The sequence below is a fragment of the Eschrichtius robustus genome, chromosome 2, assembly GCF_028021215.1.
Source record: "Eschrichtius robustus isolate mEscRob2 chromosome 2, mEscRob2.pri, whole genome shotgun sequence".
Taxonomy (NCBI): domain Eukaryota; kingdom Metazoa; phylum Chordata; class Mammalia; order Artiodactyla; family Eschrichtiidae; genus Eschrichtius; species Eschrichtius robustus.
Genome location: NC_090825.1, coordinates 178,017,354 through 178,042,985, shown reverse-complemented (window position 1 = coordinate 178,042,985; position 25,632 = coordinate 178,017,354). Strand labels below are relative to the sequence as shown.

Here is a 25,632-nt window from a genome sequence, read left to right as displayed (position 1 = left end):
CTTGCAGGCTCAGTAGTTGCGGAACGCAGGCTCTAGGGCGCGTGAGCTTCAGTAGTTGTGGTGCACAGGCTTAGTTGCTCCGTAGCATGTGGGATCTTCAGTAGTTGCGGCACACGGGCTTAGTTGCTCCGCGGCATGTGGGATCTTCCCGGACCAGGGCTCGAGCCCGTGTCCCCTGCGTTGGCAGGCGGATTCTTAACCACTGGGCCACCAGGGAAGTCCACGTTTTAATGTTATTTTAAGTAACATATAAAATCGTTCCCTTGGGCTTCCCTGGTGGCGCAGTGGTTGAGAATCTGCCTGCCAACGCAGGGGACACGGGTTCGAGCCCTGGTCCGGGAAGATCCCACATGCCGCGGAGCAGCTGGGCCCGTGAGCCACAATTACTGAGCCTGCGCGTCTGGAGCCTGTGCTCCGCAGCAAGAGAGGCCGCGATAGTGAGAGGCCCGCGCACCGTGATGAAGAGTGGCCCCCGCTTGCCACAACTAGGGAAGGCCCTCGCACAGAAACGAAGACCCAAGACAGCCATAAATAAAATAAATAAAATTTAAAAAAAAAATAAAGTAAAATTGTTCCCTTGGGCTTCCCTAGTGGTGCAGTGGTTAAGAATCCGCCTGCCAATGCAGGGGACACGGGTTCGAGCCCTGGTCCGGGAAGATCCCACATGCCGCGGAGCAAGTAAGTCCGTGCGCCACAACTACTGAGCCTGCGCTCTAGAGCCCGCGAGCCACAATGTGGAGCCCGCCTGCCACAACTACTGAAGCCCATGTGCCCTAGCCCGTGCTCCGCAACAAGAGAAGCCACCGCAATGAGAAGCCTGCGCACCACAACAAAGAGTAGCCCTTGCCCTCTGCAACTAGGAGAAAGCCTGCGCGCAGTAACGAAGACCCAACACAGCCAAAAATAAATAAATAAATTTATTAAAAAATTGTTCCTTTTTGGGCTTCCCTGGTGGCGCAGTGGTTGAGAGTCTGCCTGCCAATGCAGGGGACACGGGTTCGAGCCCTGGTCTGGGAAGATCCCACATGCCGCGGAGCAACTAAGCCCGTGAGCCACAACTACTGAGCCTGCGCGTCTAGAGCCTGTGCTCCGCGACGGGAGAGGCCGCGACGGTGAGAGGCCCGCGCACCGCGATGAAGAGTGGCTCCCGCTCGCCACAGCTGGAGAAAGCCCTCGCACAGAAACGAAGACCCAACACAGCCAAAAATAAATAAATAAATAAATAAATTTATTAAAAGAAAAAAAATTGTTCCTTTTTAAAATTCTTTGTTGCTGGCATTTATAAATATAGTTGATCTTTGTGCTGTGACCTTGCTGAATTCACATGAGTTCTGGTAGGTCCTCTGTAAATTCCTTAGGATGGTCTGTGTATTGAGTCATGTGTGTGTGAGTAGGGACAATTTTGCTTCTTCCTTCCCTGTCTTTATGCTGTGCATTCCTTTTTCCTGCCTTGTGGTGCTGTCCAGGACCTGTGGTAGAAGGCTGAAGGTCCCTGCCCATCCCATCCTTGGGGAGCGCAGGCTCGCACTGCCAGCTTGGTGCTGGCTGCGGGGGCCCTTGCCTTCTGTGCTAGGGGCCTCCCAAGGGAACGCAGGTGTGCTGGACAAGAGCTCGCCAGCAGTGAAGGCGCTCACCCTGAAGGCCCAGGTGGAGAGGCTGTGATGACCGTGGGGGCAGTGACTCCAGGGGCCCTTGGGTCTGAGGGAGCCGGGGGCTGGGGGGGATGACACACGGGAGCCAGCACTGCTCAGCTGCCCTGGTGACTGTGAGCTTGGGCGGGTCTCACAGGGAGGGGAGCCAGACCCCTGACGTGGGAGCGCCGGCCACCAGTGGCTAGGGCCGGTGTGTGTGTTTGGAGGGGCCTGGGGTCTGCACGATGGAGAAAACTACCTGCTGCTGGATGAGGCAGTCTGGCTGGATGACACAGGGACCCAGGTGGGCACAACAGAGCCGGCTCTCCTTCCTCTCCAGGCCTGTGGTCTCCTTGTACCCCTCCTGGCAGAGCCCCAGGCAGCAGCGGGCTTGTTGCTGAGAGACAGCAGCTCCACCATGACCCCATGCCCTTCATCAGGTGGAGGGTGGCTCTTTCTGTTTCTGGTTTCCTGAAAGTTTTTATGTGAATAGGAATTGAATTTCGTCGTGTGCGTTTTCTGTATCTTTTGAGACGATTGTATGACTTTTTTTCTCTTTTATTCTCTTAATGAGGTAAATTACAGTGACTAGTTTGTTTTTGTTTTTGTTTTGGCCGTGCCACACGACATGTGGGGTCTTAGTTTCCCAACCCGGGATCGAACCCGTGCCCCCTGCAGTGGAAGCACAGAGTCTTAACCACTGGACCGCCCGGGAAGTCCCTGCAGTGACTAGTTATAGAATGTTAAACAACTTTTCATTCCTGGGATAAACTCTACGTGAATAAGATGTATTGCTGACTTCAGTTTACTAATATTTCTAAAGGGTTTTTGTGTCTGTGTTTGTGAGGGATACTGGTCTGTAGATTTCCTTCCTCGTGATGACTTTATGTTTACAAGGCTTTGTCTTTCTCTGGTTTTGCTGTCAGGGTAACGTTGGCCTCATAAAGCTGAAAAGGATTAGTGTTACTTCTCCAGTGATCCATAGAATTCACCAGCGAAGCTACCTGGGCTTGGAGTTTCTTTGTGGGAGGTATTTGATTAGGAAGTCACGTTCTGTAATAGGTATAGGGCTATTCAGATGTTCTGTTTCTTCTTCTGTCAGTTTCGGTAATTTGTGTCTTTCAGGGAATTTGTTCATTTCTCCCAAGTTGTTGAGTTTATTGACATGGCATTTTTCATAATATCCCTTATTTTCCTTTTATTCTCTGTAAGTTCTGTAGTGATGACTCCTCTGTCACAACTTTTCTCAAGATTGTATCAGGATCCAATCAGGGTTACACCTTGGGTTTGGTGGATATATTTTTGTCTTTCAGTCCGCAGGTTCCCCCTCCATCTCTTTTTTTCCCTTGCAGTGTTTTTTTGTTTTTGTTTTTGTTTTTTGGGATCTTAGTTCCCCAACCAGGCATTGAACCCAGGCCCTTGGAAGCGAAAGCTCGGAGTGCTAACCACTGGCCTGGCCCACCAGGGAATTCCTTCAGTGTGTTTATTGAAGAAGCCCCGTTGTTTGTCTTGGGATTAGTTAATTCTTCAAATAATAGTTCCCTTTCATTTCTGGTGGATACGTTGCTTTTCAGACTCCCTGATTTGAGCTGATTTGGTTTCCTAGACCCTGTAACACATTAAGTCCATTTAGCTCCCAATGGACAACATTGTTGGAACTTGAAGCAACCGTAATACTTGTGTAATTCATAAGGACAGCATCATTGTAATGACAGCACTGTAAACTTCACAGCCTTTGTTTTGAAGTAACACCTCCCTTCACTCTTTCACATTTTGAGTTGGGTAATGAGGATGTTTTGTTTTTGTATTTGTAGAGTAAACAGTGTTTAAGAACAGTGTTGAGAGTAAAAAATAGAGCACTAATACTAGTTTTCTTTGTGTTTCAGGTGGGTCTGTGAAGAAATCCCAGATCTCAAGCTCGCTATGGAGAATTATGTTTTAATCGACTACGACACCAAAAGGTAAGCCGGGTTCTGCCTGGGCTGCGTCTGCACTTGGGATGGGCTCAGCGTGTGTGGACACAGCCTATAATTAGATCTTCCTCGATGCTGCAGGCTGATGGGAAAGTTCCTTTTAGAGTTTCCTTTCAGAGCCAGCATTGAGTTATTTTGGTAGGAAATGTTTATCCAATATTGGCAGAGGCTGTCAGAGTGAGGACATAATTGGAAACTGCACGTTGCAGCAACTGGGATTGGTGTGTGTGTGAAACTACCCCAAGTTAGGAGTCACTCTTCACGGCAGGCAGCTGCCAGCGCCTGCGGCCTGGTCTGGGGAGCCTTGGGCCCTGCCCAGCTCTGGTCAAGGTCTCACATGGCTTTGGCCACGTCTAGCAGTTTCCTACAGCCACATCCTGGGTCTCCGAGGAGAGTCCTGTGGGTGGGGAAGGGCGAGGCCGTGTCTGGAATGCCTGCCTGGAATTTTTTTTGTTTTTCTTTGAGAAACGCTCCTGCCTGTCTCCGTCCTTGGCAGTCTCGAGGTGGCATGCAGGCTCCAGCTTAGGTAGCTGCTCGTGGCAGAGAACGCGGCCCCGAGGCGCCCTCGAGCCCCGCACAGGGCCTGCTGCCAGACCTGCTCACGTGGGCTCACTCCCGCGTTTGGAGGACTTGTGGTCCTGGCCGGCCTTCCCAGCCTCAGTCAGCCCCTGGTCCCACCCCCTTGCCTCCCCCTCCTCCCTGTTCAGTCATCAGTACTTGCTGTTGTGACAAGAGGCCACCCGTGCTGGCCCCTCGTCCAGAGCAACCAGACCCCCGCAGCGTCGGCACAGGTGGCCACACGGGCTCGGGCGGCCAGCGCATCCGTGGGTCCTGACCCCTGATGAGGACGCCTCCTGCCCCTGGGGTGAGGGCGGCTGTGGCCGCTGACCTTGAATGATGGTCTTGAGGTCCGTGCAGCTCATGTCTCATGACGGTTGAGTGCCATGGGCCCGGCCTAGAGCAGCCGGGGTGCTTAAGGGCGCTTTTGGTGCAAGGTGCTTGCAGGTGGGGGTTTGGTGTTCTTCCCTCCGTGTTCAGCCGGTTGAGGAAAGACTGGAAGGACGTGGGGCTGGGCGAGGACAGGGGGCGGTCTGACGGCGCCCACCCCAGGGACCCGTGCGACCTCAGGGTCTGTGACGGCAGGGCCGGCACAGAGGGCCGAGCTCCTCTGTCGGGTGGATCCCGGCAGGGATCAGGGTGCCCAGGTTCCCCTGAGCTTCCGTGTTGCTCATCCTCCCAGGAAAAGGTCTCTTCCAGGGTGTAGCCAGAGGCTTTGAAGGAGGTGTAGAAGTCAGAACACAAGGAAGTGAGGTTGCGAACTAGTGCGTTGTTTTCTCCCTGAGGCCTGCGTAGGAAGACAGGAGCTGGAAATGGACTGGCCATCGCGTCCACCCTTCCATTTCGAAGAGTGGGTGCCTGGGGCCAGGGACGGGCATGTCACTCACAGACACTGCACTCGGGTGGCTGCTGGGCCGTGCTCCCCGGGACCCCGCGGCCCGGTGCTGGGCTGGACCCCTCGTGCCTGTGCACGTGGTTAGCTCCCCCGGAATGTGGGTTTCCTGCCTTGTTGCGGCGTGTCAGCCTGCTCCCAGCGTGTTGGAGCCGAGTATCCCTCTCTGTGTGTCTGTGTGTGAGTTTCACAGGCTTCAGCCGTGCCTGCTCTTTCCCGCTCGAGATCTCTGGCTTTTCAGCTGCAGCTGCCATTCTAGGAAACTGAACTTGCCATATGGTTACAGGTCCCAGTTGAATTCTTTTACTTCTGTTAGGAAGGAAGGAAGGTGCACTTAAATTCCCAGAGTCCTTCCAGGGCCAGGGTTGAGGGCCGGGGGGTCTCGAAGATGCAGGTGGGGAGGGGCTGCGGGGGGTGCTCCCTGCACCCCTGTGTGCATCCTTGGGTTCCCCGGGGTCCTGGCGTCTCACTGGGGAGCAGCCGTCTTGCTGCCCTGCCTGTAGGGGGTGTTGGACGAGCCCCCGAGTGACAGCCCCTCCCCTGTGCAGCGCAGTTACCAGGCACAGCCCCTCACTGCGGGCCTCGGGCAGGTCATTCTCCGCGGGGCCGTCCCAGGCAGCCCCCGCCCCATCTCTCAATGCCACTGGTGACAACCACAAATGGCCCCAGATACCGCCCCGGGGGTACCCCTGGGTTAGGGGATTCCGTTGAAAACTCATTCCCTTGGTGTTTGGGAGAGCCTAGTCTTGTTAAAAACTCCTGACAACTCCCTTGTTAGGCGTCTAACACAGGCTGCTTATATCTGTGAAAGTGTCAGAAACTTAAACAGGTATAGTAAACAGAAGTGATGTCGGCGTGAGGGGGGAGGTGCTGACCCTACTCTCTGCAGAGCCGGGGTGTCGGCTGTCATCCCCTTCCACCCGACCAATAGAGCAGGAGCCCGTCTGCTTCCACGTGGCCCTCGGTGCCCCGGCTGTCCCCCCGCCCACTCAAGTTAGGCCGAGGGGTAAACATGGAGGCCCCCACCCCCCCCCCACCCCCGGCTAGGACAGGGAAGGGGCGGCCCAGCCCTGGGGCGGTGGGACTTCATTGCATCCACGGGTTGGGGGTGAGGCAGCCTTGGTCCCGCCCGCCTCTCTCTGCGGATGGCTGTGCGTAGCCCTTTCCTCACCCAAGGCCTGCAGGGCGCCGCTGCCCGAGGCTTTGACCCGTGAGCCGACCCCTCCGCTCTGGTCTCGAGGCCCCATGATGCCCCTGGGACCTCTGCCCCCTCCCACGAGGCCCGGTGGCTTGTTCCGAGCTCGGCAGTGGCCAGCGGCTAACCCCTGCCTATTTCAGCTTCGAAAGCATGCAGAGGCTCTGTGACAAGTACAACCGGGCCATCGACAGCATCCACCAGCTGGTATGTGGCCTTCACCTGCCCCTCGGGCCCGCCTCCTCCTCCGGGCCCACGCTGTGCTTCAGGACCCCGTTGCCTGTCGAGTCGCTTGGGTGCTTCAACCCGACCCCTGAGGCCCTGGGAGTGCAGAGTCTGCAGCACCCCAGGGCGTTGGACCGTGTAGTGGGGAGGGGGCGGGGAACTGCAGCCGCTGTGACGCAGACAGTCGGAACTGAGCGACCTCGTTACTTCCAAGGGGGTCCCGGGCCCTGGTCGCCCCTGGGGGCCACGGCAGGCGGGCGGGTGACGGGGAGCCTTCCTGGGGCTTCTCCGTCCTTCACCCACCCCTCGGGCACTCTGGGCGCTGGGACAGACCAGCTAGGAGAGGGGAGCTGTGCTGGGGAGCTCACACACTGCTTGGGTCCAGGGGTGCACACGTGTGCACACGCACCCCCGCACGGGTACACGCGTGCACGCAGGTTCATACTACACACATCCACACACAGGCTCACACACACGCTCCCGCGCACACGCGTCACCATTGGGGGCAGTGGCGTGGCCGGCGGGGCGGGGCCCAGGTGGACCGACTGGCGCCCCCTGTGCCGCAGTGGAAGGGCACCACGCAGCCCATGAAGCTGAACACGCGGCCGTCCACGGGGCTCCTGCGCCACATCCTGCAGCAGGTCTACAACCACTCGGTGACCGACCCCGAGAAACTCAACAACTACGAGCCCTTCTCCCCGGAGGTGTACGGGGAGACCTCCTTCGACCTGGTCGCCCAGATGATCGACGAGATCAAGATGACCGAGGACGACCTGTTTGTGGACCTGGGTAGCGGTGAGTGTGGGCCAAGCCCGTGTGCCCGCCGGGAGGGGTCCGGGGCAAGTGCTAGGCAGTGGGGGAGCCCTGACCCTGCAGTCCTAGTCAGCACACCCCTCCCCCCACCCGGCAGCCCGCAAACCAAGCCTGCCTTTCCAGTGCCCAGAAACCTGCCCCTTCACTCCTGCTCAGCCAGCCTGAGAAGGTCCGTGGGCTCCGCCCAGCTGCCAGCGCTGAGCTGCAGCTCTGCTTCCCGCCCCCCGCTCCCCCCACCCCCCGTGCCTGCTGCTGCGGAGAGGAGAGCCCTGCTCCCTGTGCTCCCAGGCCTCGTGGCTGCACTCCCTCCTGCTCCCTCCTGGGCCTGGGGCTGCTCCTGGCTCTTGGCCCACAGGTGGCCCCAGGGACCACCGAGGTGGACCAGCCCCCACCTTGCTGGCGGTCCCTCCCCCCTGCCCGCACTCACCAGCCCAAGCGGCCCCCTTGCTTGCTCACGGGGCGTCCTTCTGCACAGAGTGGAGACTCCTGGGGTTAGGGCCTGGCAGGCGCACACGTGGCACGCCGTGCTGCCTGAGTAAGCATTGGGCTGACTGGTTCCTGGTGGGACCTGTGAGGTCACGGGCTGACGGGGGTGCTATCTGGCATGTCGTTGGGCGGCTCCATCAGGAACCCCCAGCATAGCCCACTGGGGCATCTCTGCCACCCCATGTGACCTGCTCACAGACCCGAAAGCCCCGTCTCAGCCGGGCAGGCGCCCTGCAGATGGGGACGAAGATGGCTTCTTTCGTGGTGTCATCGTCGGTTTAAGTCCTCTTTAAGTGTACGATTCATATTTTAATAAGAATGCACGTACTTCAAAGGTCATTCCTTTAAAAGCCTGTAAAATTTCCCTAGTGTCAGAAGGCTTATGATTTCTGAGAAGCGCCAGCCTCCTCAGGTCCAGCTCTCCACACCTTCCCCCTGTCCCCTGGGAGGGACCGCACATCCTCTCCCGTGTTTACCCCGTGTTTCTGAATAGAGGTTTGTTTTCATCGTTGGAGTACATTCTATTCAAAATGGGAAATCAAGGGGCTCCTGACACTTTATTTAAAGTGCAACTGATCTAAGTTCAAGGAGAGACCATTTAAAAAGCTTCCTTTTGTCATGAAGCTTAAATGCCTGCAGACTCTGCCTCCGTCTTGCTGGCATGTGTGGTGTGGGGCCCTCCCGCCCCCTCTCTGAGCCCGCTTCAGACTCGGCTGAGGATGCGAGCTGGCCGTGTAGTGGAACCATGGTGTGTCCGGGGCGGGCGGGAGCCTTCCCGAGGGGTTCCTGGGTCTCACACAGCTGGGTCTGTGTCTGGACAGTTAATGCCACATGGGGCCGTGGACCAAGGATGGATTCTGGTTGGGGGGCCGTGGAGTGTTGTCCTTGGATGATGAAGTGGAACCCAGATGGCTGTCCCCTGGTGGCGGCTCAGCCCACGGCCTGGGGCATTTGAACACATTCTGTGACCTCGGAGAGCGCTCGGGCACCTTCGCTGAGAGCCCGTGGCCTCTGCCTGGTGACCTTGTGGCCATCGCCCCAGTGGCTGGGGTGTGGCCTCTGTCACAGTGCACATCTGACACCTGCTGCTGTCTCTCTCTCTCTCTCTCTCTCTCTCTCTCTCTCTCTTAAGGAGTGGGGCAGGTTGTGCTGCAGGTCGCCGCGGCTACCAACTGCAAACATCACTATGGTGTCGAGAAAGCTGACATCCCGGCCAAGTACGCGGAGGTGAGCGCTTCTGGGCCCTGGACACGGTTGCATCTGTCGCTTTTCTTTCCAACCTTGGTTTGTGGTGGCCTGTGGGGCGAGGGCGTGGCCTGTGCCGGGGGTCAAGGGGAGGGGAGTTCCCCCAGCACCGTGGGGTCAGCTGGCGTTACCCTTGTGCCAGCGTCTGCCTGGGGGGCGGCAGGGTCTGGGGAGAGCACACGTCTGAGCGGTGTCATCCCCACAGGAATGTGTTTAGAGTTGTGGTTCGCACGCCCGCTGACTCGGGTTCCCTGTGGTTGGGAAGCCTTTGCCAGGGACCCCGGAGCGGGCGGGCGAGGGGAGGAAGGGGGCTTGGGGAGCCGTGGGTGCCCTCCCGGCTGCCTGGTTCCTGATGGGCTGTCTGGTTCGGCTCCCTTGCAGACCATGGACCGAGAGTTCAGGAAGTGGATGAAATGGTATGGAAAAAAGCATGCAGAATACACAGTGAGTGCCACCGCTCCATGCCCCGTGGCTGCTGGTGCAGTGCCTGCCCTGAGCCTCCGCCCCCGGGGGCGGGGGCAGCTCCCCTGCCCGGAGCGCCCTCCCCACGCTTTCCACCCTCTGCCGGCCACTCTCGTCCTCCCTCCTGGGGGCCCTTGCGGGCGCTCAGAGAACAGAGGTGGCCCACGTGGCATTTCTCTTCCTCAGCCCCCCAGGCACCGGCAAGGCCTCAGAGCACCGGCTCTTTCAGAGGCAGCGCCCCTCCCGGGTCAGCAGGTGGGGGCGGCAGGGTGTGGGCGAGGCGGCCTCTGCCCCTTCCGCGGGCCGTCTGAGGGCATCTTTCTCCTGCTTGCCCCCCGCAGCAGTGTGGGGCCCAGCGGATGAGTCCCCCAGCTGTCCCGGTGCTGCCTGCCCCTCTGCCCCTCACTCAGCATCGCTCAGCCCGGCCTTTCGACGCCGAGGTTCCTCAGGTCTCGCTCCTGGATCCTGGACGCTCTGGCCTCTCTCTCTGCTCCTCCTGCCCAGGGTGTCCGCGTCCGCATCCTCGGCTCGAGTGCGTTTCTGTGCTCAAGGCTCCATCAGTCTTCCTGCCAGGTTTCGGTTGCCTGTGGACGCACGGCCGCCACGCAGCCACCATACCCTGGGCCGCTGCTGGGGCATCGCAGGGGGCGGGGTCCGCAACCGGATGATCTTCACCACACCCACCACTTCCCATCTCACGCCCCCCAGGTCACTTAGACCCCAGCTGGCTGCGCCGTGGTCCTGACGCCCCCTCCCAGAGTTCCTTGCCGTGCTCGCTGCTCTCCCTGCGCCGTCCTGCGGGCAGGGTTGTGGGGCCAGAATCGGCGTCCCCGTCGCCTCGGGGACCCAGAGTGGGTCACGTAATCGTAGGTGGGAGGCAGATGGGGGCGCAGGAGAGGGGGCTCCAGGCTCTTAGAACAGCCTAGCCATTTCTCCTTTCATGGGTCATGCTTTCGGTGTCGTGTTTAAAAGCCAAGCCTCAGCTCACCTAGATTTACCCTCACGGTATCGTATAGGAGTTCTGTGGCTGTGCGTTTTGCCTGTAGGTTCGTGGTTTCTTTCTGGTTACTTCTTGTGGAGGGAGTGAGGTCTGCGTCTACATTCATTTGTCCGTGTGCAGACATCCAGCTGCCCCACCCCGTCTGCTGCAGGGCTGCCTCTGTCTGCTGAGCCGTCTTTGTTGATTCGTCCGAGGCCAGCGGCCGCTCCGCTGCGTCCCACGCTCTCCCCGTCTGCTCTCTCAGTGGCACCGCAGTGTCTTGACAGCTGCGTCTTCGTGAGAGTCAGTCCTGAACCACGTGGCATCGGGCCTCCAGCCTCGTTCTCCTCCTTCAGTGATATGCTGGCCACTCTGAGGGGTTTGCACTTGACTTCTGTCTGCTCCGTGCTGACGTACAGCCATACCCTCATCCTGCAGCCTTCCTCTAGCTGCTGGATTAGTTCCACGGTTGTCGTCACTGTCGTTGATTCTTTTGGATTTTCTACATAGACGATAACATCACCTTTGAGCAAAGGCAGTTTTATGTCTGCCTTCCCGATCTGTACCCTTTCCTTTTCTTGTCTTATTGCATTAGCCGGGGCTTCTAGTATGGTGTTGAAGAGCGGGGATGAGAGGGCATATCCTTGCCTTGCCCCTGATCTTAGCAGGAAAGCCTCAAGCTTCTCACCATGGGTGTGATGTTAGCTTTAGGGTTTTTTTGGTGGATGTTCTTTTTTAAGTTGACGAAGTTCACCTCTGTTCTTATTTTTGTGCTGAAAATCTTTATTGTGAATGGGTATTGGGTTTTGTTAAAGCTGCTTTTGCTTGTGTGATTTTCTTCTTTGGCCTGTTGAGGGGACAGAGTACAGAGGTTGATGTACTTCCACGCCCGGGGTAAATCCCACCTGGCCCTGGGGTATAGCTCCTATTTTGTTGAGGTTATTTGCAGCCAAGAGGGATGCTGGTCTGTAGTTCTCCTTTCTCGTGACGCCTGGCTTTGGCAGCAGGGTGGTGTGGCTTCGTGGCGTGAGCTCAGCCGTGCCCTCTCTGCTTCTGTTCTGCTGTTCTTGGACCAGGAGTTGCACATCTACAGGCTGGGCCCAGCTCCCCTCCCCTTTTTCCTGGTGGGATTTCTTGCAGGATTCTCTCCCCTCGGTGAAAAACGAGGGGTGTATCCTCTGTCCTCCTGTGTCCCTCCTGCATCTCAAGTCCTCTGGTGTTCGTTGCTCAGGCTGAGGGCAGTCAGTCCAGTTGGTTTCTGTTTCCAGGAAACTTCTTCCTGCCCAGTCCCTAGATCCACCGGCATGCTGCTAAGAGTTCCTGGGTGGTTTACCGTTTTCCTAAGACCTCATGACGTCCTAAAACATAGGTTTTAAAATTTAAGAAGTGCCTCCTGCTTCTGGTGAGAGGGCCAAGCAGTTCAAGCCCATAGCATAGAAGTCTGCATTGACATAGGTCCCAGGGATGCCCCGATGGATCCGCGGGCAGCCTTCGCTGCTTTATTCGGAGTGTGGTTCTAGCTGCTGGTACAATCCCCGCTGCTGGAGGGAGAGGCGGGGGTGAGATTGGTGGGCTGCCCGCCCCGGCGGGTCACCTCTCCTTCCCTCCTCCCCTCGTCACCTTTGGGCGGCAGCGCCTGGCCTGGTGGGTGTTTGGGGGTCAGTGGCACGTCAGCTGGCTCCTTGGCGGGGCTCCCTGTGTGTGAACCTTCTCGCTCTTTGGCCTCGTGAGGTCCAGGGCCCTTGTCAGTTGCCCTTGCTCTGCGGCCTCGCGAGGTGGCTGCGAGCAGAACTCGGCTCAGAGGACTCCTGGTCACAGCCTTGGCGGCCGTGTCCGGAGCGGCAGCCAGCTGTGCCTCTGGCGTCCACGTGGCCCTGCTCCAGGAGGGTGTGGCGACAGTCCCTGCCCAACGCCTGGATTTGGCAGGAGCTTGCCGGCTGGGTCTGGAAAGGTGCCCCCACTGCGGCTCTCTGTGGCTGGGAGCAGGTGCCCTGGTTGGCGGGCAGGGTCCTGCCTCTGTCACTTAGTAACTGAGCGGGGAACGAAGCCAGCAGGAGCCTCCGAGCCCAGTGTGTTTCCTGGCACCCGAGCCGCCTCTTCGGTCCCTGCCCGGCCCTGCAGCCCACAGCTCTCCTCCCGTCGGAGCCCCTGGGCCCTCCCTACGCCCGGCTTCTGCCTGCGTCTGTCACACCTCAGGGCGCCCCCTCCGCCTGGCAACAGCCGGGTGACGCCGTGCTGTCGGCCCCTGGCAGTGGGCCTGGCACACAGGTTTCGCGTGCCTGGGGCGGTGCGGCCTCCCGGAAGTGCTGTGTGGGGAGGTACCCCCGGCCAGGTCCCCGGGCAGGCAGTGGCAGCCCCTGTGCCTATGCGGGCTGGAGTCCGTTGTTCTTTCTTATCCCCGCGTGCGTTTCTCCACACTGGAGGTGTTGGTTATCTTGGAGCCAGTCACGGGTCCTTGGTGGGGGGGTGACATCTTCCTGCCACGGTTAACTCGGGCACATTGGCCCCAGCGACACAGAGCCGACTCGGCCAGTCTGTGTCAAGAGGCGAATGGCGGCGGGGCCGGGACAATGGCTGTTTTCTTGCCTTGAACGGGAGGCCACAACAGAGCAGTGGCGCTGTGGCTTGAAACGGTGTGGCTTGGATGGGTGAGCCCCCATGGAGAGAGAAGCCACATCAGGACAAGCCTGGGGGACCCCAGGACGCAGCAGACGTCGTCCTCACATTGCAGTTTATTCAGAGACAGGACGGAGCAAAACCAGCGGAGGGAAGAGACGTCGGGTGGGTCCAGGGGACCGGGCGCAGCTTCCAGACTCCACAGGGCGCGCTTCACTCCCCCAAGCGAGACGCGACAGCACGAGCGAGGTGTGGGCCCCAGGGAGGCTCACAGGACCCAGCCCAGGGTTCTCACTGGGGGCCGGTCAGCCGAGACCCCAGACTCCGGGAGGAGAGCAGGTGCCCATGTGGACCCCATGTTTTCCCGGAGAGTGTGCGGACAGGGAGCCCCTGAGGTCCGGTTCCAGACACCGAGCGGCCTTCCCAGGACGTGGCCTCAGGCCCGCAGCTTGAGCTTTGTCCTGTGCGGCATCGTCAGGACTTTGGACTTGGGTCAGTGCCCCGAGCCTGCTGGGCTGTGCGCAGGGAACCGTGGCAGCCTCAGGAGGGGAGAGGACCCAGCGAGCAGACGCGGACGTCCGGGACGTAGACCTCCCACGGCACCTTCATGTTTTAGGACAGCCATCTCCGTTCTGCCCTGCGGGGCTCGGCCCCTCATGTCCCTGGGTGACTCCTGTGTGCCGGAGGGCGCCGGGCCTGCAGCTGCTCTGCCTGGGCGCCGTGGCACTCGCAGGCTCCTCCGCTCGGGGTCTTCCCTCCTGCCCGTCCGAGACAGGCTCAGGGGCCAGCCCTGCTGGGTGGTGCTGCCCCATTGCTGCCTGGAGGGCCTCCGGTCACCTGGTGGCTTGTGGGGTGCAGACGGGGCCGCCAGCAGCCACCTCCACCCTCCCCCAGAGACGCTCTGTCTTTGGGTCCGCCTGTCCTGGACGTTTCCCGTCAGTGGAATCACAGCCTGCGTGTCCTTCTGCGTCTGGCTTCTCTCACTGAGCGTCGTGTTCTCAGGGTCCGTCCACGTTGCGGCGGGTGTCGGGGCTTCACCCCTTCTCAGGGTTGAGTGATGTTCCCGGGTGTGGAGGGACCACGGGGTGTTTGCACGTTCACGTTCATGACGGACACGTGGGCTCCCACCTTTGCTGCTGCGGACAGGGGTGTGCAGGTTCTCCTGTGGAGGTCTGTTTTCACTTCTCTGGGGTGGACACCCAGGAGTGGGATGATAGCCTTTTTTTGAAGAATTATGAAGCCAGATTTCTTGGTTTGTTAAATGGTATACAGTTCTGGGCGGTTAGGTTAATAAGGTCTGAGTTGTCTCAGGCAGACTTTGGCCTTGAGGCACAGTGAGATTAGTCGTCTAACAAAGATAGTGGTCAGGGCGTAAGGACAGCCCTGCTGCCCGGGAGACAGGCGAGGTGGTGCAGGAGAGCTGCGCCCTCGCCGCGTTTGCTCTGTCCAGCACGGCCGCCTCGGGGCGCCCCCTGCTGGCCCTGCATGGGCATGGCGTGGTCTCGGCCTCTCCCCGCCGTCCCCTTGTGGGAGCCTGGCCCCAACGCCACCGCCCTGCCGCGGCCTCCCAACTCAGGGCCTCTGTTCATTCCATCTCTTCTTTGGGGGGCAGGTGGGGGCGGGGCGCAGAGGCGAGTGAGACCCCTGAGTGATGGGCTGTCTCTCTTTTCTCCTTTCAGCTGGAGAGAGGAGATTTCCTCTCAGAGGAGTGGAGAGAGCGGATCGCCAACACGAGGTACGGCCGGGCCAGAGTGAGGCTGCGAGGGCCGCGGGGGCCTGCCGGGCAGGGAAGGATGGCGCGGGGCGGCGCAGCTCCCCCTCCCCGGGTTGCTCCCCCTCCCCGGGGGTCACCCCAGCAGGCAGGGGCCGGAGAGCGCGGGGAGGGCCTGGGCTCAGTGCAGGTTCCTGCCGTCGGGCCTCCCCGGGATGGATGGTAGCGCCGTGGCAAGCAGTCTCCAGGCCGACACCGCCGCGTGTCCTGAGCTTGCCGGCAGCTCTGCCTCCGTGGTTCCTTCCCTTGTCCTGCCCAGACCTGGGGCCGGGGAGCGGGCTGGACCCCGCGCTTGCGCACCTGGCGGCAGCAGTGGCAGTGCCTGTGGAGCGCGAGGCGCTCGTGTGGCTCAGTGGGGGTGGCCGGGCCTTGGTGACCGCGGGGCGGGCGTGTCACTCTCTCAGCTCTCTGGAGGGGGGCGGGTCACACCTTTTCCCTTCGACCTCGTGGTCTGGCCTCCCCGCTTCCTTCTGCATGTGCTCGCTGCACGGCTCCCCGAGGCCCCACCACTGGGTTCCGTGCAGGCAGGTAGGAAACAGGCATCCCTCGTTCACAAAGGCCTGTCCTTGTCTCGCTCTCCCGTGAGAATGTCTCACCTGATTTGGGCACGCCGTCCCCCTTTTCTTGAGGGGACTGTGCTGACCCCGTGGGTGTCCCCATCAGATGGGGTCGGGGGGCTCTGGAGCAGCTGCCGTGGGGGCCTCTCCCGTGGGGGGCGCCCAGCAGCTGTGGCCCGGCGAGGAAGAGCTCGCCCAGAGCACCGCGAGGCCCCGAGGCTGGGCTCTGCCGGGGCCCCCAGACGGTGCCCCCCAGACGGCGAGCACCCTAGGCGCTCTGCTTCCTTTTGGGGGTGTCCCCGCCCTGACCAGCTCCTCTGCGCTCAGGGGTCTTCATCCTGGCTTCCGCGGGCCTCAGGGAGCTTCCTTGTTTCCTCTCGGGTGATTCTAGTTCAGGCAGCCCAGGGTCTGTCCTGGCTTACCCCCTCTCCCCACCTTGGCCACCTTGAGGCCCTGGCGTGCAGCCTTCCCAGGCTCCATCCCAGAGCAGGGACCTCTCCAGGCCGGCCCCACGCCCTGTCGGAGCCTCCCCAGCTCGCCGCTCTCATCAGGGCTCTGCCTGTCGGCCCCAACCTGAACCGCACCGCATCTGGGTTTCTTTCCAAGCGGTCGGCAGCGAGAGAGCTTGGCTTACACCTTCAGTGCTTCTCCTGCTGCCCGTGTCCGTCCTCGCCCCGGTCAGATCCTCCGTTACTGTCCTAGTACCGAGATTCCAGACAAGTGGCATGGAACAGCAGACAGCTCGCTGCTCTCCGTCACGTTCAGATGGGGAAGGGATCCCTGGTGGGGGTCCTACATGGGGGCAGGAGCCGGCGGGCAGAGGAGGGGACAGGTTGGGGGCCTGTGCGGGCAGCAGCCTCCTACTGCCTGGTGGGCGTCTTCAGGCAGCGCTTCCTCGGGCCGTCGGGTGCCAGAGAACGTTTGAGAAACGGGAGAGGATGGGCCAGGCCCTGCCTCGGAAGAACTTGGCACTGGGCCCTCGGGTGGTGGTGCAGCTTGACGGGTCTGTGCTGCTTTCCTGCCTGGGTGTCCTCGCACCTCTCTGCCCAGCTGGCGCTTGAGCTGCCCGCTTTCCAACCCCGGGGCACCTGAGGGGCAGGCAGGGCAGCCCGTGTTGCCCTGGGCCCGTGTCCGTGCGCGCCTTGCCAAGGGAGCTAGCGGTCTGCTTGTCGCGGTGTCCGTGTTCACGGCACCCAGGGTGGCAGTCACAGCCCGTGGGCCCCGGCACCCGTCCCCAGGCTGGGCGGAGGTGGTGCGGGCAGAGCCGGCGGCAGAGGCGGTAGGCGTGGTAGGCGCTGCGGCTCTGTACGTGTGTGCAGGTAGAACCTCCTTTCACTCAACTGGAATATTATTTTGCAGTGTTATATTTGTGAATAACTTTGCCTTTGGTCCTGAGGTGGATCACCAGCTGAAGGAGCGGTTCGCAAACATGAAGGAAGGTAATGAGCTCCCCTCCCTGCCCTGTGCGTCCGCGCCTGCACCTGCTCGGGGCTGGGTGGCTGTGGCCCTGGTCACAGGTGGCGGGGTCCTGACTGGCATCGTCGGGTTCGGCCCTGGTGGAGAGGCCTCAGGCAGGGGGTCCCATCCATCGTGGTTCTCACTGTCACCTAGGTTGTGGGCGGGTGCCTCGCAGCTCAGCACGTGTGGTGGAATAGACTTGACTCCTCCCCCGCTCAGGCCCCAGCTTGCAGCCGGCCCAAAGGACTGGGGCGGGGCCAGATTAGCAAGGGAGCTGCAGGCTGTCTGGTTCGTTCAGATTTCGGGAGACAGGGAGTGACTTCTTAGTTCAAGGACATCCTGCCTTCTCCTAAGGGATTCTTCACTGTGTATGGGAAACTGAAACTTGATTGGGTGTCCCCATGTGATCTGGAACCCTAACCTGGGGGCGCTGAGGGCACGGGGGTTCCCCTGGCCGGCCCCTGCGACCTTTGCCGGCCGGGCCTTTCCTGTACTTGGACCCGGGCTGCCTGGCCAGAGCCGCCCCCGCTGCTTCCCCTTCCCCCTCACCCTCCGTCCCCAGGCCAGTCGAGACCCGGAAGCGGGAGGGGACCTCACCTTTCTTGTGTCCGAGTCTCGGAAGTGCTGCCAGAACTGCTCGGCACAGCTCTGGAAGGAGAGGTCACGAGGTGAAGCTGAAAGCTGAGTCTGTTCTCAAGTCAGGATCCATTTTAGCCTGTAGGAGGGGCGTGTTCTCCCCGTGCTTATGAAAGCGTTTAGACTCACGGGTTACCTTGGTGCTTTTGTGGAGTGAGTGCTGTTGGCATCTGGCCAGAACCTTGTATGGGGGAGGTCTCGACAGGCCATGAAGAGACTGGGAGGGAAGTGCCAAGGCCGAGCGCTTGGACGACGGGAGCTCCTGGCGTCTGAGCGGACTCTCCCCTCCTCAGGAACGCGGGCGGGGGTTGTTCGGTCTTCTTGTGTCCCGAGCTCCTCCCTCTGGCGTGGTGGTCCCCGAGTGAGATCCCTCCAGGCCACTGAAGGTGCAGGGAGGGAGCTGCGTCGAGGCCCGCCCAGGCCCAGCAGCACCCGTGAGGTGTCCCTTAGCTGTGCCTGGGGCGTCCTCATGCACGTGGAGCATCAGACCGGTGCGGACACCTGGGCGGGGCCTTCTACGCAGCTGGGAGCTGACCAGTTTCATTTGAGCCTAGTGTGTGTGCTCGTGCCCGCCCCTGGGTCCCACGGTGAGCTGGGCTCAGGCTCAGAGTGGGAGAGCAGGTCCGGTGTGTTCCAGGAAGAGGGGACGCAGGAGCGGCTGCTTCTCCAGGCCGTCCTCCTCAGTCCGTCTCCCTCAGAAAGCTGGGCGCTGTCTGTCCCAGCACCATCGATGGTCCTGACAAGCAGGGCAGCAGCTGGGGGACCCGGGGAGGGCCCGCGTTTCCCCTTGTCCTGTGCCCTCGCGCCTGCTTCTCACCTGCTGCTTTGTTTCTTCCCCGTGGGGAGGCCAGTAGCTTCCCATGTGTGGTGAACACTCGGGGTGACGGCGGCTCTGTCTGTGCCCTGTGATGCGCTCTGCTCCAGGAGCGTGGGGGTCATCCCACCGCTGGTGGAGTCGCGGGCTTCTTTCCCTGGACGCCCAGGCGCACACGGCCGGGCTCTGGTCCTCGGCCGGGGGCTGTCGCCATCCGTGTGAGAGCTCCAGCCTCAGGTGCCCATCCTTCTCGGGGTCCTCCTGGCAGGACGGGACCGGTCTCCCGGGCCCCCTGTGGGCTATGACCTCAACGTGAGGTCGGATATGCCGCCCCGCGTGCCCACGGCGCTGCTGGGCTCTGCCCGCTCCCCCTCCTGGGGCCTGGCCAGGGATGCGGCCCTGACAGGGTGTCCCCATGCTTCTCCAGTCATGACATGAGATGGCAGGAGTCACCTGTCCTGCAGGGAGGTCTCCAGAAAGCGTCTTTGTCCTCGGGCTCAGGAGGGCGGCTTCTGCTGCCGCCGCTGCTGCTGCTGCTGCGATTCCCACGTCAGGTCTTTGCAGACGCGCCGCGCTCTGTCCTGCTCCCTGTCCCCGCAGCTGCGGGGAGGCCCCCATGCCGTCCTGACCTCCTCTGTGGCCGGGAGAGAGGAACGGGGTGTGTCCCCCAAGTTTTGTTATGAAACGTTTCAAGCAAACAGGAGAGGGGAAAGGATCACCCAGCATAGGCACAGAGAGTTTCCAGCTGCCCTCAGCACTGCCGGCTGCGTGTGTGTTTGCATGTGTGCGTGTGCAGGTGAGCGCAGGGTCGCTCCTGATGGTTTTGTGGGAACGAGCGCCGTGCCCGGGCCCTTCTCCTGAGCACTCGGCACCCATCCCCGCGCCCCACCTGGGAGAGGAGCGTGGATTCCTGCTCTGCCAGCTGCCCTGGGCGCCTCTTGGGCTGTGCGGTCCCGACTCTCTAGACTTAGGGCCTCGGGTCGTGGCCCCTCCATCTTTTTGGACGCGGCCCGTTGGGCATCTGGCCTCGTTGTCTCGTGGGATGTCGCCCGTTCTGCACTCGTCCCTCTTGGTCATCTTGACCTCGCCCTCCGCACCCCGTGTCCCAGCTGAGCGCCCGGGTATTGCACGCAGCCGGCTCGGGGCCCCTGGTGACATGCCCACAGAAGTCCCCTCAGGGCACCTGTTGTCCCGGAAGCCTTGCAGGGGGCACATTCCTAATTCGAGCGTCCTCCCTTCGACACTCTTCAGGTGCGCCCAGGGGACCCCCTCAGCCTCTGGCTGCCGTGACTTTGCTGGCACAACCAGCCGACTGCCCAAACTCGCCCCTGGCCAGCCCGGGACCTGGCGTCGCCGCCTCCTCGGGGTGGGGGGCGCCCAGAGGCCAGGCTGGGGCTCGGGGAGCCGTGAGCGCGTGCGCTAGCAGAGGGCTCATCCTGACTGCTTCAGTTTACTCGTCACGCGTTTTCTTTGACTTTTATATTTGGCTCTGTATTTCCTACGCTGGAACGTTCCGGTGTATTACGTTTCCTGACAGTGTTTCGTACAGGATGGGGGAAGCGTCTGTAACCTGAGGGTGACATCGTCAATCATGGTGACCTCTCTGCAGGAGGCTGCGAGTCCTTGTGGTTCTTTTCCCTACAATGACTGCACACATGCCGGGAGTTAATTGGAAAAACTGTTTTCTGTGCAGCTGTTCCCGACCTGACCCTTTCGCGTTCTGTCTGTGTGGGGTCAGGGCCCGGTTCTGCCTTAGGTTCTGTCTGTTCCTGTGGATCAGGACCCGGTTCTCCCTCAGGTTCTGTTTGTGTTGGGTTAGGGCCTGGTTCTCCCTCAGGCTCTGTCTGTGTGGAGTCTGGGCCCGGTTCTCTCTGAGGTCCTGTTTCCCTGGAGTCGGGCCTCGTCCTGCCTCGGGTTCTGTCTATGTGTGTGGATCAGGACCCGGTTCTCCCTCAGGTTCTGTTGGTTCTGTGTTAGGGCCTGGTCCAGCCTTAGGTTCTGTCTGTGTGTCCGGACCCGGTTCTCCCTCAGGTTCTGTCTGTCTCTGGGGTCAGGGCTGGTTCTGGCCCGGATCTGGTGTGGGTGTGGCGCATCTAGACAGCGCAGAAGCTGTAGAGGGGGTGCCCAGCGGGCCCCACGGCGAGACCCAGGGGACTGTGAGGCCCTGAGCGCGTTTTGCAGGAAAGCAAATCGTGAGACGGGTCGGAGCGCTCAGGCGCCGCTTTGCTTTTAGCTGCGAGATTAGCTCAGGACTCCCAGTCCCTCGGCTTTCCTGTGTTCAGAGGGCTGGTTTCTCTGGATGCTTTTGCGTCCTGGTGCTCTAACCTTCATCAGGCTCTTGCTCGTAACGCGCGCTGGTGTCCCCACGGCCTGCACTGATCCCCCTCTGTGTTTCAGGTGGCAGAATTGTGTCCTCGAAGCCCTTTGCACCTCTGAACTTCAGAATAAACAGTAGAAACTTGAGTGGTAAGAGCTCTCGTGTTGCCGAGTTCTTAACACGTGCAATTATGAGCACCTGCCGTGGGTTAAGGCGGGGTCGCCCGCCAGCAGTGGTGACGGGGTGGGGGTGGGGGGGCGCGTCCCGGGCGCTGTGGGATGTGGAGCGGCGGCCGCACTTACTCCACGCGGGAGGCCCCCAGTTGTGACAACCCCAGACGTCCCCAGACGTGGCCCTGGGCAGGACCGTGGTGCCGGGACCCGAGGGAGCAGTGACAAGGACAAGCAGCAGTGTGTGCGGGGCCGCGGGGAGGTGGGACCCTCAGGCGCTGCGCATCCTCGCGGCTGCTTGCTTGCCACATCGGCCCCCGCCCTGTGGGCTCTTCGCCCTCGTCCTTGGCCAGGCGCCTGGGTGCGGGGAGGGCCGTGGGCACCTCCCCAGCCGGCGGTTGGGACGCGCCTGGGACCTGAGCCCCGCCGTACCCCTCCCCCTGGTGCCCTGGCGACCCCTGACCCCTGCGCCCCGTTGTGCGCAGACATCGGCACCATCATGCGCGTCGTGGAGCTGTCGCCGCTAAAAGGCTCGGTGTCGTGGACGGGGAAGCCGGTGTCTTACTACCTGCACACCATCGACCGCACCATAGTGAGTGGCACCCCTTCCTCCCCGACCCGCCTCCAGCTGACGTGGGTGGGCAGAGGTCCTGCTCCCAACCCGGGGTCCCGAGCGCTCACCGCGCCCATCACTGCCTGATGTCGGTGGGTCTGGGCTGTGGCTCTTGTCCTGACAGGGTTTTCCATCGCTAATGAGACGTTTTCTTTTCCTTTTCCATTTTTAGCTTGAAAACTATTTTTCTAGTCTGAAAAATCCAAAACTCAGGGTAAGTTTGTGTATTTGTCCTTGATCTCTAAGCTGACCAGGGCCCGAGGCATCCCGAGTGGCCGGGCGTGGGCCTGGGTGCCGGGGCCCCCTGGCTGTGGCGGCCGCGTCTTGAGCAGCTTCACCGTGGCCACGTTTCTTGAGAGATTTTTGGGGGAGATAGGTTGGAGTTACAACCTTTCAAAATGTCCTGCAGCCTTGTGGTCATCACTTTGTCTCTGAACCTTGTGGGACGTCTGTCCCAGAGTCTTTCTCTTTGGAGGCTCAGACAAGCACGTGAGCCTTGAAGGAGCCCCCCGCCCGGGCCCTTCCTGCCACACTAGGGCCTCCGGGTCAGGGCATGGTGACGGCCACCCCCACCTGGAGACAGAGGACGGCCTTGAGGGTGGCCCTGTCCTCCCTCCTGTTGCCGTGGGTGTCCCGCAGCCGTCGCCTGTGGATAGCGCGCCCCTCGGTGGGGAAGTGGCTGTGGGGACCTTGGGACCACCCGCCGTCGGGGGGGAGCCAGGCCAGGCCGTTTGGGGGGCCACTGGGTTCCCAGCAGAGACGGGATGTGGGGTGTGTGCACCTCGCTTTCCCCCGGGGCCGGGGCTGCAGGGCCCCTGCAGGCAGGAGGGTCTCCGCGGTGCCCGTGGTTCAGAGGACGAGCCCCCCGCTTGCTCCCCAGGAGGAACAAGAGGCAGCTCGGCGCCGGCAGCAGCGGGAGAACAAGAGCAACACGACCACCCCCACCAAGGTGCCCGAGAGCAAGGCGGCCATGCCCGCCGACACCCCCATGGTGAGCGCCACGCCCCCGGCCGGCCCCGGTCTCAGGGGAGGGAGCCAGGCTGCCCTCGGGAGCCCACGTCGCCGGCTGGTCCCTCACACGGTCTTCCGCTAGGACTCTGGTGCTGAGGAAGAGAAAGCCGGGTCGACCGCTGTCAAGAAGCCGTCTCCCTCCAAGGCCCGGAAGAAGAAGCTGAACAAGAAGGGCCGGAAGATGGCTGGCCGGAAGCGCGGACGTCCCAAGAAGATGAGCACCGCCAACCCCGAGCGCAAGCCCAAGAAGACCCAGAGCGCACTCGACCTGCTGCACGCCCAGACCGTGTCGCGGGCGGCGTCACCCTCGCCGCAGGGTGAGTGCCTCCTCGCCCCCGCCCCGCTGTGCTCTGGGGTCCCGGGGAGCCTCACTGCTGTCCCTTTTCCTGCCGGCTCGGGCAGAAGCCACTGCGGCAGCGTCTGCACTGAGTACTCGGTTGAGGGGGGGGGGCGTGCTCCAGCTCCAAGGCCTCCCGAGGGCTCCGCGGGGGTCCCGTGCAGAAGCCCCGCTCAGGCAGGGCGAAGTGCCGCGGTTCGGGGTCTGGTGGCGGCTTGGCTGGGCAGCTGGGGCGTCGCGCAGGGCCTGGCGTCTAGGGAGCGTGACCCGCCGTCTCCCCGCAGGCGCCCCCTACCAGCTACCTCCCAGCACGCAGCGGCGCCCCCCTGAGCAGCTGCTGCTGGCGCCCGCCCCGCCCGCCCTGCACAGGCTGCTAGGTGAGCTGCCCCGGGAGGGAGGCCGGGCGGGCGGGGCGGAGCGCGAGGAGCGGCTTGTCTGCAGACCCCCTGGGAAACCCACACTGCGTGGCCAAGCGCACCACTCCCGGGGCTCAGGCTCAGCCCCGCCAGGGCGCCCCTGGGCTGTGGGGTCAGCGGGGCCCGTGCGGCGGTCTGAGGCTGCGGTCCTGCCCCAGGGGAAGCGAGGCCACGTCTGGGGGCATCGTCACGACTGGCGGGGGGGGGCTCCTGGCGTCGAGAAGGTGGAGGCCAGGGATGCGGTTCCACCACCCACGGTGCCCAGGGTGCCCTGCAGAGGAGGACCCAGCCCCGTGTCTGCAGTGTCAGGGAGACCTGTCCGGGATGAGCCCGGTGCCCCGAGGGAGCAGGGCTCTGTCCTGCCGAGTCAAGCTCGTGCTCACGTGGCTGGGCTGCCTTGAGATGCCTTGTCCCTTCAGAAAGTGGATGAAGGAAACTCCTGTACAGTTTTCTCAATTCGACGTCGGTAGCATATGTTTACCGAGAAGACCGGCAGACTGGCTGACGGCAACCCACGTGTCCTTGGGGAGAACGAAAAAGCGGGCTGGGGATGGCAGGAGCTGCCAGGGTCCCCACGTGGGCACGAGCCCCACGTGGCGGCGGGACATGCTGAGGCAGTGTGGGGACACGGGCCCCGGCACGACAACGGCACCGTGTGACCCCAGCACCACTCGGGCCCTGGGGAGCCTGCGCATCATTCCCGAACCCCACCCGCCCCCGCCTCGAGCCTCAGCTGGAGGGTTTCTGAGTTAAAACCTTGTCTTGGCTCCCCTCGTAGAATCCTTCAAGATTCAGTACCTACAGTTCCTGGCATACACAAAGACCCCTCAGTACAAGGCCAACCTGCAGCAGCTGCTGGACCAGGAGAAGGTGAGCCGCACCTGGTGCTGCCAGGCCCAGCTCCCCTCACCTGCGGGGCCTGATGGCCCCCGGGCCACGGCTGGCAGGGCCCTGCTGCCCCGTTTGAGGCGTCCTCCTCTGGGGACAGTGTGCCCTGCAGCCTCGGTGGCGGAGCTGGGGTTGGGGGCTGTGTGGTGCGGCCGCCCTCGGGCCTGGTGCGGGCACCCCGGCTTTCCTGAGGGCGGGAAGCGTCAGGCTCTGTGGCTCCTGGTAACGTGGTGCCACGTTTCGGGGTGAGGCCCCGACGGGGGTCTGGCCAACCCCCTCACGGGTGCGTGTACGCCGCCGTGTCCGCCAGGCGGGCTGCGAGTCAGGCGGGGCGCCCATCCCGGGGGCCTCGCGCTCACGGCCCTGCCCCGCAGGAGAAGAACGCCCGGTTGGTGGGCGCTGTGCAGCAGCTGTTCGGCCACTGCCAAGCTCAGAAGGAGGAGATCAAGAGGCTTTTCCAGCAGAAACTGGATGAGGTAGGCGCCCTGCCCTGGACACCCTGAGGCCACGCAGACGGCCCTGGTGCGGGATGGGGGGCAGGCTGGGCCCAGGGCCCAGCCCGGACGTCTGGCCAAGATCCAGAAGGACTGGTGCCCTCCTGGTGCTCTTCACGTTGAAAGTGTCCCTGATGAAGCGGCCTGGAGGTGGTCAGAGGGAGGCTTCCTGCCTCGTGATGCCCCCGGCCCCCCGTGAGAGCCCCCCCCTTTGCCGTCGTTTGTCCTCAGCTGGGAGTGAAGGCGCTGACCTACAACGACCTGATCCAAGCACAGAAGGAGATCTCGGCTCACAACCAGCAGCTGAGGGAGCAGACGGAGCAGCTGGAAAAGGGCAACCGGGAGCTGAGGAGCCAGAGCCTGCGGCTGGTGCGCGGGGCGGGGCGGGGTGCGCGGGGCGGGGCGGGGCGGGCAGCCTGCTCCAGGCCGGGCAGGGTCCCGGGGCAGAGAGGTGACCGAGGGCGGGCCCTGAGGCTGCGGCAGTGGGGCGCCCAGGGCCCTCCGACGCCTCACGGCCGCCCACCCGTCCCCACAGCTCCAGGCACGGTGCGAGGAGCTGAAGCTGGACTGGCCCACGCTGTCCCTGGAGGGCCTGCTGAAGGAGAAGCAGGCCCTGAAGAGCCAGATCTCGGAGAAGCAGAGGCACTGCCTGGAGCTGCAGGTAGGAGGCCTGTCGGAGGCGGCGGGGCTCAGGCTTCAGCTGGGGCACCAGGACCAGCGTCCTAGGCCCAGTCCCCGCCGCACCGCCCGGGCTGGCGAGCGCCTTGTTTCTGAGGCTGCCGCTGGCGGCCCTCACTTGCACCGTGAGAACAGCTCGTGCTGACGAGGTGAGCAGAGGACGGTGCGGGAAGGAAGGACGGACAGATCAGCGCGCGGGTGCGGGCTTCCCGGAAGCCCGTCTGCAGGCCGAGGCCTCCCGCCGTGTTTGCGTCTCCCCAGTGAGGTTTCGTGATTTACGTGAAGCTTTCGCCGTTGCCCGGCCCTGGGGGCTCTTTCAGGGATGGGTTACTGCAGAATGGCAATGCAGTGAATTCCTCTGCACCGGAGGCTGCTCTGGAGGCTACGTCCCTAAAGA

At 62.1% G+C, this 25,632-nt stretch overlaps 2 protein-coding genes across 7 annotated transcripts in view; one reads left to right on the top strand and one right to left on the bottom strand.

The window, feature by feature from the left end:
- Nucleotides 1-25,632, bottom strand: part of SPPL2B (signal peptide peptidase like 2B) — a 231,734-nt gene that overhangs the window by 115,376 nt on the left and 90,726 nt on the right. The window contains exon 1 of one of the 2 annotated variants that reach the window (XM_068537368.1): nucleotides 19,354-19,358. The exons of the other annotated variant lie outside the window; for it this stretch is intronic. Within the exon in view, the coding sequence (XP_068393469.1) occupies nucleotides 19,354-19,355 (2 nt within the window). The 5' untranslated portion in view covers nucleotides 19,356-19,358. Of the gene's footprint in view, nucleotides 1-19,353; nucleotides 19,359-25,632 lie in introns of those variants that run through there. 2 annotated transcript variants of the gene reach the window in all.
- The window catches only part of DOT1L (DOT1 like histone lysine methyltransferase), a 58,191-nt gene that overhangs the window by 18,890 nt on the left and 13,669 nt on the right, over nucleotides 1-25,632 (top strand). For 3 of the 5 annotated variants that reach the window (XM_068537362.1, XM_068537361.1, XM_068537365.1), the window contains exons 3-19: nucleotides 3,518-3,592; nucleotides 6,393-6,456; nucleotides 7,041-7,269; nucleotides 8,906-9,000; nucleotides 9,400-9,462; nucleotides 14,755-14,810; nucleotides 16,763-16,842; nucleotides 20,709-20,777; nucleotides 21,284-21,390; nucleotides 21,584-21,625; nucleotides 22,292-22,402; nucleotides 22,505-22,739; nucleotides 23,044-23,136; nucleotides 23,954-24,045; nucleotides 24,438-24,539; nucleotides 24,789-24,926; nucleotides 25,093-25,218. In XM_068537362.1, the coding sequence (XP_068393463.1) occupies nucleotides 3,518-3,592; nucleotides 6,393-6,456; nucleotides 7,041-7,269; nucleotides 8,906-9,000; nucleotides 9,400-9,462; nucleotides 14,755-14,810; nucleotides 16,763-16,842; nucleotides 20,709-20,777; nucleotides 21,284-21,390; nucleotides 21,584-21,625; nucleotides 22,292-22,402; nucleotides 22,505-22,739; nucleotides 23,044-23,136; nucleotides 23,954-24,045; nucleotides 24,438-24,539; nucleotides 24,789-24,926; nucleotides 25,093-25,218 (1,777 nt within the window). Of the gene's footprint in view, nucleotides 1-3,517; nucleotides 3,593-6,392; nucleotides 6,457-7,040; nucleotides 7,270-8,905; nucleotides 9,001-9,399; nucleotides 9,463-14,754; nucleotides 14,811-16,762; nucleotides 16,843-20,708; nucleotides 20,778-21,283; nucleotides 21,391-21,583; nucleotides 21,626-22,291; nucleotides 22,403-22,504; nucleotides 22,740-23,043; nucleotides 23,137-23,953; nucleotides 24,046-24,437; nucleotides 24,540-24,788; nucleotides 24,927-25,092; nucleotides 25,219-25,632 lie in introns of those variants that run through there. The other 2 variants (XM_068537363.1, XM_068537364.1) reach the window with 2 other exon arrangements.